Below are 17,573 nucleotides of genomic sequence, written 5' to 3'. Positions count from 1 at the left end.
GTTAATTACATAACACTAATGTAGACCATCATCCTATTATGAGGCTTGAGGTGTTGGTGCTTGTGTGCATTTTAGGGCAGTGTATTGCATAGTCAAACGTGATATTGAGATCTAGGCCTGTTTGAGGTGTAAATTACTATTTGTTAAGCCACCTGCTTGGACATTCTGTCAGCCTGTTGGGCAAACATGTGTGGTTTGTTGCTGCATGTTGTGCTGTGTGAGGGTTCATACACAATTGGGCTGCTGACAAATTCTCAGATTTTGGGGACAGATAATATTTTTTGGGGTGTGGTCGTGCTCTAACCTGGATTGCTGTGGAAGACGTACTAAACATATCATCAGTATTGAACTGCCCATTTGATCTCTCAACATTATTCTCATTTTATGTTACCGTCGTCATTATATCCATCCCTAATTACGACCCTAAAAGGGAGCTGACTAAAGTAGAGCTAACTGCTATGGAAGTAGATCCGGCTGCTGGGAGCGCTGATCGGGAGCGTGGTGTGGCAAGGAAGCCGCGGCGCTACATCAACCCAGGGGACAACCGCAAGTCCTCTGAGAGGTTTAGGACCCAACCCATCACCTCTGCAGAGTGGCTAGAGTCTGATAGGTGAGAGTATTGGGACGTAGCCCAGAGTGGATGAAGGCTGATAGGTCAGAGTATTAGGACGTAGCCCAGAGTGGATGAAGGCTGATAGGTGAGAGTATTAGGATGTAGCCCAGAGTGGATGAAGGCTGATAGGTCAGAGTATTAGGACGTAGCCCAGAGTGGATGAAGGCTGATAGGTCAGAGTATTAGGACGTAGCCCAGAGTGGATGAAGGCTGATGGGTGAGAGTATTAGGATGTAGCCCAGAGTGGATGAAGGCTGATAGGTCAGAGTATTAGGATGTAGCCCAGAGTGGATGAAGGCTGATAGGTCAGAGTGGATGAAGGCTGATAGGTCAGAGTGGATGAAGGCTGATAGGTCAGAGTGGATGAAGGCTGATAGGTCAGAGTGGATGAAGGCTGATAGGTCAGAGTGGATGAAGGCTGATAGGTCAGAGTGGATGAAGGCTGATGGGTCAGAGTGGATGAAGGCTGATGGGTCAGAGTGGATGAAGGCTGATGGGTCAGAGTGGATGAAGGCTGATGGGTCAGAGTGGATGAAGGCTGATAGGTCAGAGTGGATGAAGGCTGATAGGTCAGAGTGGATGAAGGCTGATAGGTCAGAGTGGATGAAGGCTGATAGGTCAGAGTGGATGAAGGCTGATAGGTCAGAGTGGATGAAGGCTGATAGGTCAGAGTGGATGAAGGCTGATAGGTCAGAGTGGATGAAGGCTGATGGGTCTCGCACTGGATGGCTGGAGTCTGATGGGTATTGAAGGACCTGAGTGACTGGATAATACACATAAGGTTACCATGTGTGATACATGCTGGAGGCTAGATGGATTTTTAAGCTCTCAATACTTGGATTGTTTGTTCTCTTGTGGGTCATTTGTACTGTGTCTTATAGAAAAAGACCACTATTGAATTTTGTCTTTGTTTTGTCCCTCAGGTCTCATCTGACTCCAATAGAGTTACAGAACCCAGAAGGCAAGTATCCATGGAGATTTGCTTCATTTAGTTACCAATAACACTCTTAATTAAAAAAAAAAATCGTAGTTGCCTCCCCATCTAACAGCACAATGGTTGAGGTGAACGATAGCTAAACTTGCCTAGATGAATTGACTTTGTCAGTCAGGGAAATACAAACACTTCAAGTTATGAATTTAACTACTGTTCCCTGAAGGAGGGAAATGAGGTACACAGCTATGGGGGTTCGAATTCGTGAGAGTGTTGGCATCCTAGCAATATTCCAAAACATTATACTCTTCACCAACTCATTTGTGACAGATTTTCCATGCAAATGTTCTAAAATCTGCAAAAAACAATATGTGCATTTTCCCACCAGAGATGTGTTTCCATCAAACTGCTCTAGCCAACAGCTGGCAATTACGGTGTGGGTAGACTACCTACACTATGAGTTTATTATAGATGAGAGCGATTTATTATTTGTCAAACAGCAGTCAAGCATCCATCATCATGTCACCAGAATAAGACCCTTGATATATTTATTGGAAAGGAACACCCTGTAATCTGTAGCCTAATAAACTGCAGGCTTTCCTGAGTCCTAGTGGGGAGGACCACACAACATATCGCGCCGCTCAAAATTCCCTTTGATATGATGATTTTTTATATCAATATTTGCCCATAAAGATTTTTCCACCGACATTTCTCGCAGAATTATTTTTACCGACAAACAAATTGTCTGACGGCCTTTTTATGAAATTGTACCGGCATTTCGTGTTTCCATCTTCCCGGTTGGGATTTTCTATTCTTTTCATACGTCGGGTAATTCATTAATGGATGGAAACGTGGTTTATGTTGTGATCTGACATTGACATCAATTTTCTGCCCTTCCCTTTTCACAGCTGACGAAGACAAGCTTGATGAGAGAGCTAAGATGAGTGTGGCTGCTAAGAGGTCCCTTTTTAGGGTACAGTATCTGCCTTGTGTGTAGTTGTCTACATTTATGGACAATTTCCTGGTCACAGATTAAGCCCTGAACTAAAAATATATTTCAATGGACATCCTCCTTTGGGCCTCCTTTTCAGTCCAGGACTTGGCTTAATCCGTGTCCAGGAAACCAGTCCATACATTATATTCCCATTGTTTTATGTATGTCGTTGATGAGCAGAGATTTACTCCTTGGGACTGTTCCTCTTCGATCCCCTTCACAGGAGCTAGAGAGGATCACAGGTTGCGTTCCCAGACCACGGTCCCGTGAGAGGCGTCTGTTACGAGTCCAAGACCGCTCGCACACACAGCCTATCCCCAACAAGGAAGTGGACATCGCTCACACGTACGTCACCCTCTGATCATTACGGAGCGCCACTAAGGTCATTTTGTTAACAAAGCAAGGGTTTAAACATTTGGCTTGAGGACAGTTGGTGAATAGAAGGTGACACTATCTCTTAACTCGCCGTTTCTTAACGCTCTCTCTCCCTCAACTCTTTCTCTCTCCCTCAACTCTCTCTCTCTCTCTCTGTCTCTCTGTCTGACTGCTTTGTCTGTCCCCTCTTTCCTGGACATATAAAGTGGTCCTGCTATGTCCTCACAAACGGTGGTGGTCCACTCCACAGTAGCACCTATCCCCAGTCCCACTAGTCAGCACCATCACAACCAGGTGTGTGTGTGTGTGTGTGAGCACTGGACATGGGTTTACCTAACAGATATGCAATTCCATTCCATTCAGTATCATTTGGCTTGTGACATTGCATGGAATGTACCGTCCATCTGTGATTAATATGAAGATATTATTGATTTATTCATAGGGTTACAAAATTCAGGTAACCGTCCCAAAATATGTTGGTTTTTTTCTCCAGAAATCCTGGTCAGAGGATTCCGGATGTTCTGCTTATTTCCTCTGACTCCAGGAATCTTCCACAGGGATTTCTGGAAAACATGGGTATTTTAGGAAAGTTACCAGAATTTTGAAACCCTACTCATTAATTTGTAGTTGTTTTATCTAGAGCAGGGATGGGCAACTGGCTGTATGCCCCCGATCACCCCAAAACATTTTAGGAACTCAGTCGGTCTCAACTTACTATTGAGAGTTCGAATAGTAGAATACACAAGGTGCAATTTTCTAAATTTGGTTGTGTATCAACAGTTCTCTCTTATGTCAGCAAAAATGTTTTAGATTGGTAAGTTAGTCTAGTGGGCAGCTATTTAAACCTGTAGTAATCATGGTCTAATTACTGGGGGGGGGGGGGGCTGCTACCATTTGATATCGTTTGTCACTCTCACTCAGATATCATATTAAAAACTGCAAACCTTTTTCTCCGCCCAATGGCAAAATGAGTAGAATTTCATGAAATTAGTTTTAAAGTGGCTAAATCTTCTCTCCTCCACAATGTGTAGAATTGCAGCAAACTTGCTTTAAAACTGCTTTAAAAATATATATATATATATCTGTCCACTGTCAAGAGGGGGGGCCGCTAAAACATTTAGCTTAGGGCCAACTAAAGGCTAGTGGGCCCTCTGACTGTGTGAAGGCTAGTGGGCCCTCTGACTGTGTGAAGGCTAGTGGGGCCCTCTGACTGTGTGAAGGCTAGTGGGCCCTCTGACTGTGTGGGTGGGTACGCATGTCATGAGGAGTTATGATTTATAAATTTTTCTTGCCCCCACCTCCATCAAACTTGCCGATCCCTTCTCTCTAAGGATACAGGCTGAATGTATTTGTCAGGTCGACTGAGGATACAGGCTGAATGGATTTGTCAGGTCGACTGAGGATACAGGTTGAATGGATTTGTCAGGTCGACTGAGGATACAGGCTGAATGTATTTGTCAGGTAGACTGAGGATACAGGCTGAATGGATTTGTCTGGTCGACTGAGGATACAGGCTGAATGGATTTGTCAGGTCGACTGAGGATTCAGGTTGAATGGATTTGTCAGGTCGACTGAGGATACAAGCTGAATGGATTTGTCAGGTAGAATGAGGATACAGGCTGAAATGGATTTGTCAGGTCGACTGAGGATACAGGTTGAAATGGATTTGTCAGGTCGACTGAGGATACAGGCTGAAATGGATTTGTCAGGTAGAATGAGGATACAGGCTGAAATGGATTTGTCAGGTAGACTGAGGATACAGGTTGAATGAGGATACAAGCTGAATGTATTTGTCAGGTCGACTGAGGATACAGGCTGAATGGATTTGTCAGGTCGACTGAGGATACAGGCTGAATGGATTTGTCAGGTAGACTGAGGATACAGGCTGAATGGATTTGTCAGGTCGACTGAGGATACAGGTTGAAATGGATTTGTCAGGTCGACTGAGGATACAGGCTGAAATGGATTTGTCAGGTAGAATGAGGATACAGGCTGAAATGGATTTGTCAGGTAGACTGAGGATACAGGTTGAATGAGGATACAAGCTGAATGTATTTGTCAGGTCGACTGAGGATACAGGCTGAATGGATTTGTCAGGTCGACTGAGGATACAGGCTGAATGGATTTGTCAGGTCGACTGAGGATACAGGCTGAATGGATTTGTCAGGTCGACTGAGGATACAGGCTGAATGGATTTGTCAGGTCGACTGAGGATACAGGCTGAATGGATTTGTCAGGTCGACTGAGGATACAGGCTGAATGGATTTGTCAGGTCGACTGAGGATACAGGCTGAATGGATTTGTCAGGTCGACTGAGGATACAGGCTGAATGGATTTGTCAGGTCGACTGAGGATACAGGTTGAATGGATTTGTCAGGTCGACTGAGGATACAGGCTGAATGTATTTGTCAGGTAGACTGAGGATACAGGCTGAATGGATTTGTCAGGTCGACTGAGGATACAGGCTGAATGGATTTGTCAGGTCGACTGAGGATTCAGGTTGAATGGATTTGTCAGGTCGACTGAGGATACAGGCTGAATGGATTTGTCAGGTCGACTGAGGATACAGGCTGAATGGATTTGTCAGGTAGACTGAGGATACAGGCTGAATGGATTTGTCAGGTCGACTGAGGATACAGGCTGAATGGATTTGTCAGGTCGACTGAGGATACAGGCTGAATGGATTTGTCAGGTCGACTGAGGATACAGGCTGAATGGATTTGTCAGGTCGACTGAGGATACAGGCTGAATGGATTTGTCAGGTCGACTGAGGATACAGGCTGAATGGATTTGTCAGGTCGACTGAGGATACAGGCTGAATGGATTTGTCAGGTCGACTGAGGATACAGGTTGAATGGATTTGTCAGGTCGACTGAGGATACAGGCTGAAATGGATTTGTCAGGTAGACTGAGGATACAGGTTGAATGAGGATACAAGCTGAATGGATTTGTCAGGTAGAATGAGGATACAGGCTGAAATGGATTTGTCAGGTCGACTGAGGATACAGGTTGAAATGGATTTGTCAGGTCGACTGAGGATACAGGCTGAAATGGATTTGTCAGGTAGAATGAGGATACAGGCTGAAATGGATTTGTCAGGTAGACTGAGGATACAGGTTGAATGAGGATACAAGCTGAATGTATTTGTCAGGTCGACTGAGGATACAGGCTGAATGGATTTGTCAGGTCGACTGAGGATACAGGCTGAATGGATTTGTCAGGTAGACTGAGGATACAGGCTGAATGGATTTGTCAGGTCGACTGAGGATACAGGTTGAAATGGATTTGTCAGGTCGACTGAGGATACAGGCTGAAATGGATTTGTCAGGTAGACTGAGGATACAGGTTGAATGAGGATACAAGCTGAATGGATTTGTCAGGTAGAATGAGGATACAGGCTGAAATGGATTTGTCAGGTCGACTGAGGATACAGGTTGAAATGGATTTGTCAGGTCGACTGAGGATACAGGCTGAAATGGATTTGTCAGGTAGAATGAGGATACAGGCTGAAATGGATTTGTCAGGTAGACTGAGGATACAGGTTGAATGAGGATACAAGCTGAATGTATTTGTCAGGTCGACTGAGGATACAGGCTGAATGGATTTGTCAGGTCGACTGAGGATACAGGCTGAATGGATTTGTCAGGTAGACTGAGGATACAGGCTGAATGGATTTGTCAGGTCGACTGAGGATACAGGTTGAAATGGATTTGTCAGGTCGACTGAGGATACAGGCTGAAATGGATTTGTCAGGTAGAATGAGGATACAGGCTGAAATGGATTTGTCAGGTAGACTGAGGATACAGGTTGAATGAGGATACAAGCTGAATGTATTTGTCAGGTCGACTGAGGATACAGGCTGAATGGATTTGTCAGGTCGACTGAGGATACAGGCTGAATGGATTTGTCAGGTCGACTGAGGATACAGGCTGAATGGATTTGTCAGGTCGACTGAGGATACAGGCTGAATGGATTTGTCAGGTCGACTGAGGATACAGGCTGAATGGATTTGTCAGGTCGACTGAGGATACAGGCTGAATGGATTTGTCAGGTCGACTGAGGATACAGGCTGAATGGATTTGTCAGGTCGACTGAGGATACAGGCTGAATGGATTTGTCAGGTCGACTGAGGATACAGGTTGAATGGATTTGTCAGGTCGACTGAGGATACAGGCTGAAATGGATTTGTCAGGTAGACTGAGGATACAGGTTGAATGAGGATACAAGCTGAATGGATTTGTCAGGTAGAATGAGGATACAGGCTGAAATGGATTTGTCAGGTCGACTGAGGATACAGGTTGAAATGGATTTGTCAGGTCGACTGAGGATACAGGCTGAAATGGATTTGTCAGGTAGAATGAGGATACAGGCTGAAATGGATTTGTCAGGTAGACTGAGGATACAGGTTGAATGAGGATACAAGCTGAATGGATTTGTCAGGTAGACTGAGGATACAGGTTGAATGAGGATACAACCTGAATGTATTTGTCAGGTAGACTGAGGATACAGGTTGAATGAGGATACAGGCTGAATGGATTTGTCAGGGCGACTGAGGATACAGGCTGAAATGGATTTGTCAGGTAGTCTGAGGATACAGGTTGAATGAGGATACAGGCTGAATGGATTTGTCAGGTAGACTGAGGATACAGGCTGAATGGATTTGTCAGGTAGACTGAGGATACAGGCTGAATGGATTGCTCAGGTAGACTGAGGATACAGGCTGAATGGATTTGTCAGGTAGACTGAGGATACAGGCTGAATGGATTTGTCAGGTCGACTGATACAGGCTTAATGGATTTGTCAGGTAGAATGAGGATACAGGCTGAAATGGATTTGTCAGGTAGACTGAGGATACAGGTTGAATGAGGATACAAGCTGAATGGATTTGTCAGGTAGACTGAGGATAAAGGTTGAATGAGGATACAACCTGAATGGATTTGTCAGGTAGACTGAGGATACAGGTTGAATGAGGATACAAGCTGAATGTATTTGTCAGGTAGAGTGAGGATACAGGCTGAATGGATTTGTCAGGTAGACTGAGGATACAGACAGAATGGATTTGTCAGGTAGAATGAGGATACAGGCTGAAATGGATTTGTCAGGTAGTCTGAGGATACAGGTTGAATGAGGATACAGGCTGAATGGATTTGTCAGGTAGACTGAGGATACAGGCTGAAATGGATTTGTCAGGTAGACTGAGGATACAGGTTGAATGAGGATACAAGCTGAATGGATTTGTCAGGTAGACTGAGGATACAGGTTGAATGAGGATACAACCTGAATGTATTTGTCAGGTAGACTGAGGATACAGGCTGAATGGATTTGTCAGGTAGACTGAGGATACAGGCTGAATGGATTTGTCAGGTCGACTGAGGATACAGGCTGAATGGATTTGTCAGGTCGACTGAGGATACAGGCTGAATGGATTTGTCAGGTAGAATGAGGATACAGGCTGAAATGGATTTGTCAGGTAGTCTGAGGATACAGGTCGAATGAGGATACAAGCTGAATGGATTTGTCAGGTAGAATGAGGATACAGGCTGAAATGGATTTGTCAGGTAGTCTGAGGATACAGGTTGAATGAGGATACAAGCTGAATGGATTTGTCAGGTAGACTGAGGATACAGGCTGAATGGATTTGTCAGGTCGACTGAGGATACAGGCTGAATGGATTTGTCAGGTCGACTGAGGATACAGGCTGAATGGATTTGTCAGGTAGAATGAGGATACAGGCTGAATGGATTTGTCAGGTAGACTGAGGATACAGGCTGAATGGATTTGTCAGGTAGACTGAGGATACAGGCTGAATGGATTTGTCAGGTAGACTGAGGATACAGGTTGAATGAGGATACAGGCTGAATGGATTTGTCAGGTAGACTGAGGATACAGGCTGAATGGATTTGTCAGGTAGACTGAGGATACAGGTTGAATGAGGATACAGGCTGAATGGATTTGTCAGGTAGACTGAGGATACAGGTTGAATGAGGATACAGGCTGAATGGATTTGTCAGGTCGACTGAGGATACAGGTTGAATGGATTTGTCAGGTCGACTGAGGATACAGGTTGAATGGATTTGTCAGGTCGACTGAGGATACAGGCTGAATGTATTGGGCAGGCAGCTGTCTGCTCTACAGTGCCTTCTGCTGTTGGTCGTGTTCAGGTGTCTCACATTACCTCGCTACTTTTGCTAACTCACTCGCATGCTGCTGGCTTGTTTCCCTGGAATAGCTGTGTGAACCAATGACCTGTATAAACTCTGGATTGCTGATGCTAAATATTGGCCATTCAGAGGCTTTGAAGCCACCGGTCGGCCATATTGGCACCCCCTTAGTTGGAACAGTCTTCCCATAGAAATGAATGGAATTCTACAGTATTTCATTTAAAATACGAAATGACGTGTGTTGAAGTATTTGTTTTTGTAGTGGGGACGGTAACATTAGTACTCTAGTAAAATAATTCAAAGGAAAATGTATTTTATTTGTATGTTTATCTCACATAATCTAATTTAAAAGTCGACATTAAGGTGTCTGTAATTTTAATAAATGCATTTCTAATGCTTCCAAAATCTTGTTTTACAATTGAAGAGGAGTACCAAGATGGCTGCACCTTGTGTCTTCAATACAGCGACCCATGTTTGTCACCTAAGGTTTATACACATCTTTGGTGTGAACCTCATAGACGGGTGTAGCAACCAATTTCTTTTTTTTTTAACCTTTTATTTAACTAGCCATGTCAGTTAAGAACAAATTCTTTTTTTTGATGACGGCCTAGGAACAGTGGGTCAACCGCCTTGTGGGTTAACTGCAGAACGACAGATTTTTACCTTGTCGGCTCGGGGATTCGATCTTGCAACATTACGGTTACAAGTCCAACACTCTAACCACTAGGCTACCTGCCGACCCCAATGTACTAGAGCATATGGGTTGAACGTTTTTTCTTTTCTCAAACCTTAATAAACAATTCCAGGTGAAAGCCAAATGCCATAGCTTTCTGTGGTGGGGAAACATACATTATTCAAAATATGACTATTGCTAGTTTGATGAATACAGCCATAACTAAACAGTGCAAAACAGCTGTCAGCTCAAGAGATTCTAATACTGATATAGAGAGGTCTGCAGAACTATGGGGCAAAACTGGTGGGGTTGGATTAGATTGTTGACAACTATTTAGTCTCCAAATGTTTGTTGAAAACATAAATAAATTTGCACAATGAGCACTTGTTGTTGTCTCAAAATGATTGTTACAGTTGTTGGTTAGCTATCTGGTGAATTTTTGCCACATTTAGCATAGACATGGCACCAGGCAAAATACTCATAATAAGTCATGGTATCAATAACAAGATACAACGAGCTGAAACAAAATGCCTACATTTCTCCACAAGGCAGCTTCCTGTCATTGTTACTAGCTATCTGACCGTTCAGAATCATAACACATTTTCGTGACGTTGTCAGCCAACCCGTCTATAAAATCAAATGTTATGTCACATGCGCCGAATACAACAGGTGTAGGTAGACCTTACAGTGAAATGCTGAATACAACAGGTGTAGGTAGACCTTACAGTGAAATGCTGAATACAACAGGTGTAGGTAGACCTTACAGTGAAATGCTGAATACAACAGGTGGGTGTAGTAGACCTTACAGTGAAATGCTGAATACAACAGGTGGGTGTAGTAGACCTTACAGTGAAATGCTGAATACAATAGGTGGGTGTAGTAGACCTTACAGTGAAATGCTGAATACAACAGGTGGGTGTAGTAAACCTTACAGTGAAATGCTGAATACAACAGGTGGGTGTAGTAGACCTTACAGTGAAATGCTGAATACAACAGGTGGGTGTAGTAGACCTTACAGTGAAATGCTGAATACAACAGGTGGGTGTAGTAGACCTTACAGTGAAATGCTGAATACAACAGGTGGGTGTAGTAGACCTTACAGTGAAATGCTGAATACAACAGGTGGGTGTAGTAGACCTTACAGTGAAATGCTGAATACAACAGGTGGGTGTAGTAGACCTTACAGTGAAATGCTGAATACAACAGGTGGGTGTAGTAGACCTTACAGTGAAATGCTGAATACAACAGGTGGGTGTAGTAAACCTTACAGTGAAATGCTGAATACAACAGGTGGGTGTAGTAGACCTTACAGTGAAATGCTGAATACAACAGGTGGGTGTAGTAGACCTTACAGTGAAATGCTGAATACAACAGGTGGGTGTAGTAGACCTTACAGTGAAATGCTGAATACAACAGGTGGGTGTAGTAGACCTTACAGTGAAATGCTGAATACAACAGGTGGGTGTAGTAGACCTTACAGTGAAATGCTGACTTATAAGCCCTTAACCAACAATGCAGTTTTAAGAAAATACACACAAAAAAGTAACAGAAAATAATAATAATAACAAATCATTCAAGAGCAGCTGTAAATAACAATAGCAGGGCCATATACAGGGGTACCGGTACAGAGTCAATGTGGAGACTATATACAGGGGTACCGGTACAGAGTCAATGTGGAGACTATATACAGGGGTACCGGTACAGAGTCAATGTGGAGACTATATACAGGGGTACCGGTACAGAGTCAATGTGGAGACTATATACAGGGGTACCGGTACAGAGTCAATGTGGAGGCTATATACAGGGGTACCGGTACAGAGTCAATGTGGAGGCTATATACAGGGGTACCGGTACAGAGTCAATGTGGAGGCTATATACAGGGGGTACTGGTACAGAGTCAATGTGGAGGCTATATACAGGGGGTACTGGTACAGAGTCAATGTGGAGGCTATATACAGGGGTACCGGTACAGAGTCAATGTGGAGGCTATATACAGGGGGTACCGGTACAGAGTCAATGTGGAGGCTATATACAGGGGTACCGGTACAGGGTCAATGTGGAGGCTATATACAGGGGCTACCGGTACAGGGTCAATGTGGAGGCTATATACAGGGGCTACCGGTACAGGGTCAATGTGGAGGCTATATACAGGGGCTACCGGTACAGGGTCAATGTGTGGGGGCACCGGTGTCGAGGTAATTGAGGTAATATGTACATGTAGGTAGAGTAATTAAAGTGACTATGCATAGATAATAACAGAGTAGCAGCAAGATAGAAGGGGAAGGGAAATGCAAGTAGTCTGGGTAGCCATTTGATTAGCTGTTCAGGAGGCTTGTGGGTAGAAGCTGTTTAGAAGCCTCTTGCCTCTTGGACCTAGACTTAGCGCTCCGGTACCACTCCTGTACCACTCCAGTACCACTCCAGTACCACTCCTGTACCGCTTGCGGTAGCAGAGAGAACAGTCTATGACTAGGGTGGCTGGAGTCTTTGACTATTTTTAGGGCCTTCCACTGGCATCGCCTGGTATAGAGGTCCTGGATGGCAGGAAGCTTGTCCCCGGTGATGTACTGGGCCGTACGCACTAACCCCTGTGGTTTGCGGTCGGAGGCCGAGCAGTTGCCATACCAGGCAGTGATGCAACCTGTCAGGATGCTTTCCATGGTGCAGCTGTAAAACCTTTTGAGGATCTGAGGACCCATGCCAAATATTTTCAGTCTCCCGAGGGGGAATAGGTATTGTCGTGCCCTCTTCACGACTGTCTTGGTTTGCTTGGACCATGTTAGTTTGTTGGTGATGTGTCCTCTTCACGACTGTCTTTGTGGTGTCCTTGGACCATGTTAGTTTGTTGGTGATGTGTCCTCTTTACGACTGTCTTGGTGGTGTCCTTGGACCATGTTAGTTTGTTGGTGATGTGTCCTCTTCACGACTGTCTTGGTGGTGTCCTTGGACCATGTTAGTTTGTTGAGGTGGACGCCAAGGAACTATAGGGGGAAGAAGCTTGTTCTAACACAATATATTCTTCACTTAAGTATCTTTCAACTTTTTTCTCAGCATCACTGCCTTCACAATTGTTTATACTCTTAAAGGGATAGTTCACCCAAATTACAAAATGACATTGTGTTTCCTTACCCTGTAAGTCGTCTATGTTCAAGGTTATGCAGGAATCCATGCTTTGGTTTTGTTTACCTGACCACTGTCTCCAGATGTAATTTTGTAATGTGGGTAAACTCTCTCTTCAAGTTCATATGTTGAAATGTGTCACACGTCTTGTGATGCTGGCTGAGGCTCAGTGCGACGGTCAGGTTCCCGTGTGGGGCGAGTGTAGCACCCGGTTTGTTTACCGACCGAGGATAAACTTAAGATATTGACCGACCCAAACGTCTAATATTCTCTACGACAGATGGCCAACAGCATCGGCAGTTTGAGTAACTACTTCAGTGTCGTCGAAACACATCTACTTATAACTGCTGTTGCCATGGCTGCATCCCGAGTCTCCACCCTTCTCTTAAAGTATGCACTTGCCAATGCTTACATCATTCTGACCGCTGCGCTCCTGACCAATCCTGTGCTTTTAAATCCATGACAGGGTGTGTGCAATTGCAAGTGGTTGGAGAATCGGGATGCAGACCATGCTTTGATCAGGAATTAGTTACCTTGGTGCTATTCATAGAGTACGTTTATCTGACTATTAACAATGTTGTTTTGACAGAATGTGTTTGACTAGTTACTCACCCAGAAAGTCAACATTGTCTAGAGATTGTCCTTCAATTGTACTCTACATGCATTACATATGGCCCTGCAGCTGTTGCCCAAAGCAGCACAACATGCACTCATTGTGTGTGTGTGTGTGGTTCCTCCTCCCAGCTTGCAGGAGGCGTCGCAGCACGGCTCCAGGGTGCGGAGCATGGGGGAGCAGGAGAGGGAGGCCCAGTCAAGGCAGGCAGGAGAAGGACCAGGGCCTGAGAGGATGATGGAGGACCTGGGTCCGGATGAGCCTGACCTCTCCACTCTCAGGTACAGGCAGACTAGGAGTTGAGCACATTGCCTCAATCCCAAATGGCACCCTAAGCGCTATACTGTATAGTGCAGTACTTTTGACCAGGTGCCATTTGGGACACAACCTTACTCTCTTGTGTAAACAAATGAAAGTGTGCTTGGAGCCGCCCAAAAGTAAACCACATCAAAGTGATTTGCAAAAGACCTGATCTGATTTGGCCAAAATACCAATTAGTGGCAAAATATCAGAATTGGGTCGCCTGAGTAAAAGCAGCCTATTTAGGGAATACGGTGCTATTTGGGTCACACCCACTGATTACCATCTCCTCTGCTGTCCCAGCCTGGTGGAGAAGATGGCCCTGTTCAACCAGCTGTCCACGCAGCCCTCCAAGCCTGCCGCTAAGGGGTCTGGGGCCTCCAGGGTGGACACCCGCCAGCGTAGGGCAAACTCCCGCTTCCAGACCCAGCCCATCACCCAGGGAGAGGTGGCTCAGGTAGGGCAAACTCCCGCTTTCAGACCCAGCCCATCACCCAGGGAGAGGTGGCTCAGGTAGGGCAAACTCCCGCTTCCAGACCCAGCCCATCACCCAGGGAGAGGTGGCTCAGGTAGGGCAAACTCCCGCTTCCAGACCCAGCCCATCACGCAGGGAGAGGTGGCTCAGGTAGGGCAAACTCCCGCTTCCAGACCCAGCCCATCACCCAGGGAGAGGTGGCTCAGGTAGGGCAAACTCCCGCTTCCAGACCCAGCCCATCACCCAGGGAGAGGTGGCTCAGGTAGGGCAAACTCCCGCTTCCAGACCCAGCCCATCACCCAGGGAGAGGTGGCTCAGGTAGGGCAAACTCCTGCTGCCAGACCCAGCCCATCACCCAGGGAGAGGTGGCTCAGGTAGGGCAAACTCCTGCTGCCAGACCCAGCCCATCACCCAGGGAGAGGTGGCTCAGGTAGGGCAAACTCCTGCTGCCAGACCCAGCCCATCACCCAGGGAGAGGTGGCTCAGGTAGGGCAAACTCCTGCTGCCAGACCCAGCCCATCACCCAGGGAGAGGTGGCTCAGGTAGGGCAAACTCCTGCTGCCAGACCCAGCCCATCACCCAGGGAGAGGTGGCTCAGGTAGGGCAAACATCCGCTGCCAGACCCAGCCCATCACCCAGGGAGAGGTGGCTCAGGTAGGGCAGGGGTGTCTAACTCATTCCACGGAGGGCTGAGTGTCTGTGGGTGTTTTGCTTTTTCCTTTCAATTTATTTAGACCTAGACAACCAGGTGAGGGAGTTATTTACTAATTGGTGACCTTAATTAATTAATCAAGTACAAGGGTGGAGAGAACCCGTAGATACTTGCCCCTCTGTGGGACGAGTTTGACACGTGTGGTAGGGAGTCAGTCTGTCAATCACTACTGTTGTTATCCATTTCCCAGGTAGAGGTGGATCAGGTAGGGAGTCCTGCCCCTCTTTCAGCCCAGATAGAGGCTCTTTTCACCAGGGACTTTATGGTCTTCTTCCCTCTTGCACTTCAACACTGCAGCCTCTAGGTGTCATGCAAGTCAAGGAGACATGGCTGTTGTCCAAACCAATATTTAATTTCTGAATTGGTTCAAATTACATTTAGGGTTAAGGGTTTGGTTAAGGCAAGGGTCAGTTTTTGGGTTAGTCGGGCTGTCAATGGGATTGTGGCCAGGAAAGACCCCTCCGTCTCTACACAAGTCAAGCTCTACACTGACAGTGTCTTTGTCTTTGCCCTGATACAACTACATTTGGATCATACTTTGTAAACACTGAAGAACTCAGACAATCACACAACTATTCAGTGATTCAAGATGAGCAGCATGTATTGAACTGATATAAAACAACATGAAGTCCTGATGTGTCTATACAAGAGATAGATCCTATGGGTACCTCTCCTCCTCCTCCGGTGACTAATGAACAACAAGTAAGACGCAAGCAACCTGCCTAAACACTGCTGCTGATTGGTAGTGTTCTACTCATAGCGTTCCCAAGGCACGCGGGCGGCGTTCCCAAGGCACGCTGGAGGCCAATGATGTCCATATAGCCCTACATGTGCTCGCAAGAGGTAGCCTAACTGCCATTAGGTACCGAGATGAGATCCTCAGACCCCTTGTGAGACCATATGCTGGTGCGGTTGGCCCTGGGTTCCTCCTAATGCAAGACAATGCTAGACCTCATGTGGCTGGAATGTGTCAGCAGTTCCTGCAAGAGGAAGGCATTGATGTTATGGACTGGCCTGCCCGTTCCCCAGACCTGAATCCAATTGAGCACATCTGGGACATCATGTCTCGCTCCATCCACCAATGCCATGTTGCACCACAGACTGTCCAGGAGTTGGTGGATGCTTTAGTCCAGGTCTGAGGAGATCCCTCAGGAGACCATCCGCCACCTCATCAGGAGCATGCCCAGGCATTGTAGGGAGGTCATACAGGCACGTGGAGGCCACACACACTACTGAGCCTCATTTTGACTTGTTTTAAGGACATTAAATTAAAGTTGGATCAGCCTGTAGTGTGGTTTTCCACTTTAATTTTGTGTGACTCCAAATCCAGACCTCCATGGGTTGATACATTTGATTTCCATTGATAGTTTTTGTGTGATTTTGTTGTCAGCACATTCAACTATGTAAAGAAAAAAGTATTTAATAAGAATATTTCATTCATTCAGATCTAGGATGTGTTATTTTAGTGTTCCCTTTATTTTTTTGAGCAGTGTATTATACTTTTTTATTAGTAAACGTTTTTATGCAAAGGCTGTCTTGTCATGCACATAGAGTACACTGTAAAGGTAATTAAATAAAAACTGCCTGGAATATTTTAGGTTTATTTATAAAGTTGATTTAGAGAACATCAAATTTCGACCCATCAAAGATTGCAAGGAAGTTGTGTTGTGCTACAGGTGAATGCAGCCTGCTTGTTCTAAGGTTGTACTACAGGTGAATGCAGCCTGCTTGTTCTAAGGTTGTACTACAGGTGAATGCAGCCTGCTTGTTCTAAGGTTGTACTACAGGTGAATGCAGCCTGCTAGGTCTAAGGTTGTACTACAGGTGAATGCAGCCTGCTAGGTCTAAGGTTGTGCTACAGGTGAATGCAGCCTGCTAGGTCTAAGGTTGTACTACAGGTGAATGCAGCCTGCTAGGTCTAAGGTTGTACTACAGGTGAATTAGATCTGAACAAAGTGGTGACTATTCACAGAAAAGAATCACTCCTAAAAAGTGGGATGAATGATAATGCATGACATTGTAATGCTATGATAATGCCCTACTAAAGAGTGGCCACTTACACTGTGTACAAAACATTCAGAATAGCCTCAATTTGTCAGGGTTATGGTGTCAAGCGTTCCACAGGGATGCTGGTCCATGTTGACTCAAACGCTTCCCACAGTTGTGTCAAGTTGGCTGTATGTGATTTGGGTGGTGGACCATTCTTGATACACTTGGGGAAACTGTTGAGTGTGAAAAACACAGCAGCGTTGCAGTTCTTGACACAAACCGGTGCACATGGCACCTACTACCAGACCCTGTTCAAAGGCACTTACATGTTTTGTCCCTACCATTCACCCTCTGAATTCCACACAGACACCATCCATGTCTCAAGGCTTAAGAAACCTTCTTTAACCTGTCTCCTCCCTTCATCTACACTGGTTGAAGTGGATTTAACTAGTTATATGATCCCTTATATCTTTCACCTGGATTCACCTGGTTAGTCTGTCATGGATGTTTTGTATACTCAGTGTACATGCTTTCCATTGAGAAACATATGCTTCATTTATTATGAACGGCTATGACTTATGAACGATGACATTATTTATATGACAGGTTTGTGTTTT

The 17,573-nt window shown here is 45.4% G+C and overlaps 1 protein-coding gene across 6 annotated transcripts in view; it reads left to right on the top strand.

Annotated features, from left to right (window-relative positions):
• The window catches only part of LOC109874775 (supervillin), a 117,901-nt gene that overhangs the window by 44,649 nt on the left and 55,679 nt on the right, over positions 1-17,573 (top strand). For 5 of the 6 annotated variants that reach the window (XM_031810721.1, XM_031810720.1, XM_031810723.1 and 2 more), the window contains 5 exons: positions 1,537-1,574; positions 2,453-2,517; positions 2,762-2,883; positions 13,612-13,761; positions 14,084-14,237. In XM_031810721.1, coding sequence (XP_031666581.1) covers positions 1,537-1,574; positions 2,453-2,517; positions 2,762-2,883; positions 13,612-13,761; positions 14,084-14,237 — 529 coding nt within the window. Of the gene's footprint in view, positions 1-394; positions 611-1,536; positions 1,575-2,452; positions 2,518-2,761; positions 2,884-13,611; positions 13,762-14,083; positions 14,238-17,573 lie in introns of those variants that run through there. The other variant, XM_031810724.1, reaches the window with a different exon arrangement.

This window comes from Oncorhynchus kisutch, linkage group LG30, assembly GCF_002021735.2.
Source record: "Oncorhynchus kisutch isolate 150728-3 linkage group LG30, Okis_V2, whole genome shotgun sequence".
In the NCBI taxonomy this organism is placed as follows: Eukaryota; Metazoa; Chordata; class Actinopteri; order Salmoniformes; family Salmonidae; genus Oncorhynchus; species Oncorhynchus kisutch.
The sequence above is the reverse complement of the archived record's forward strand: the minus strand, read 5'-3'. Positions and strand labels throughout refer to the sequence as shown.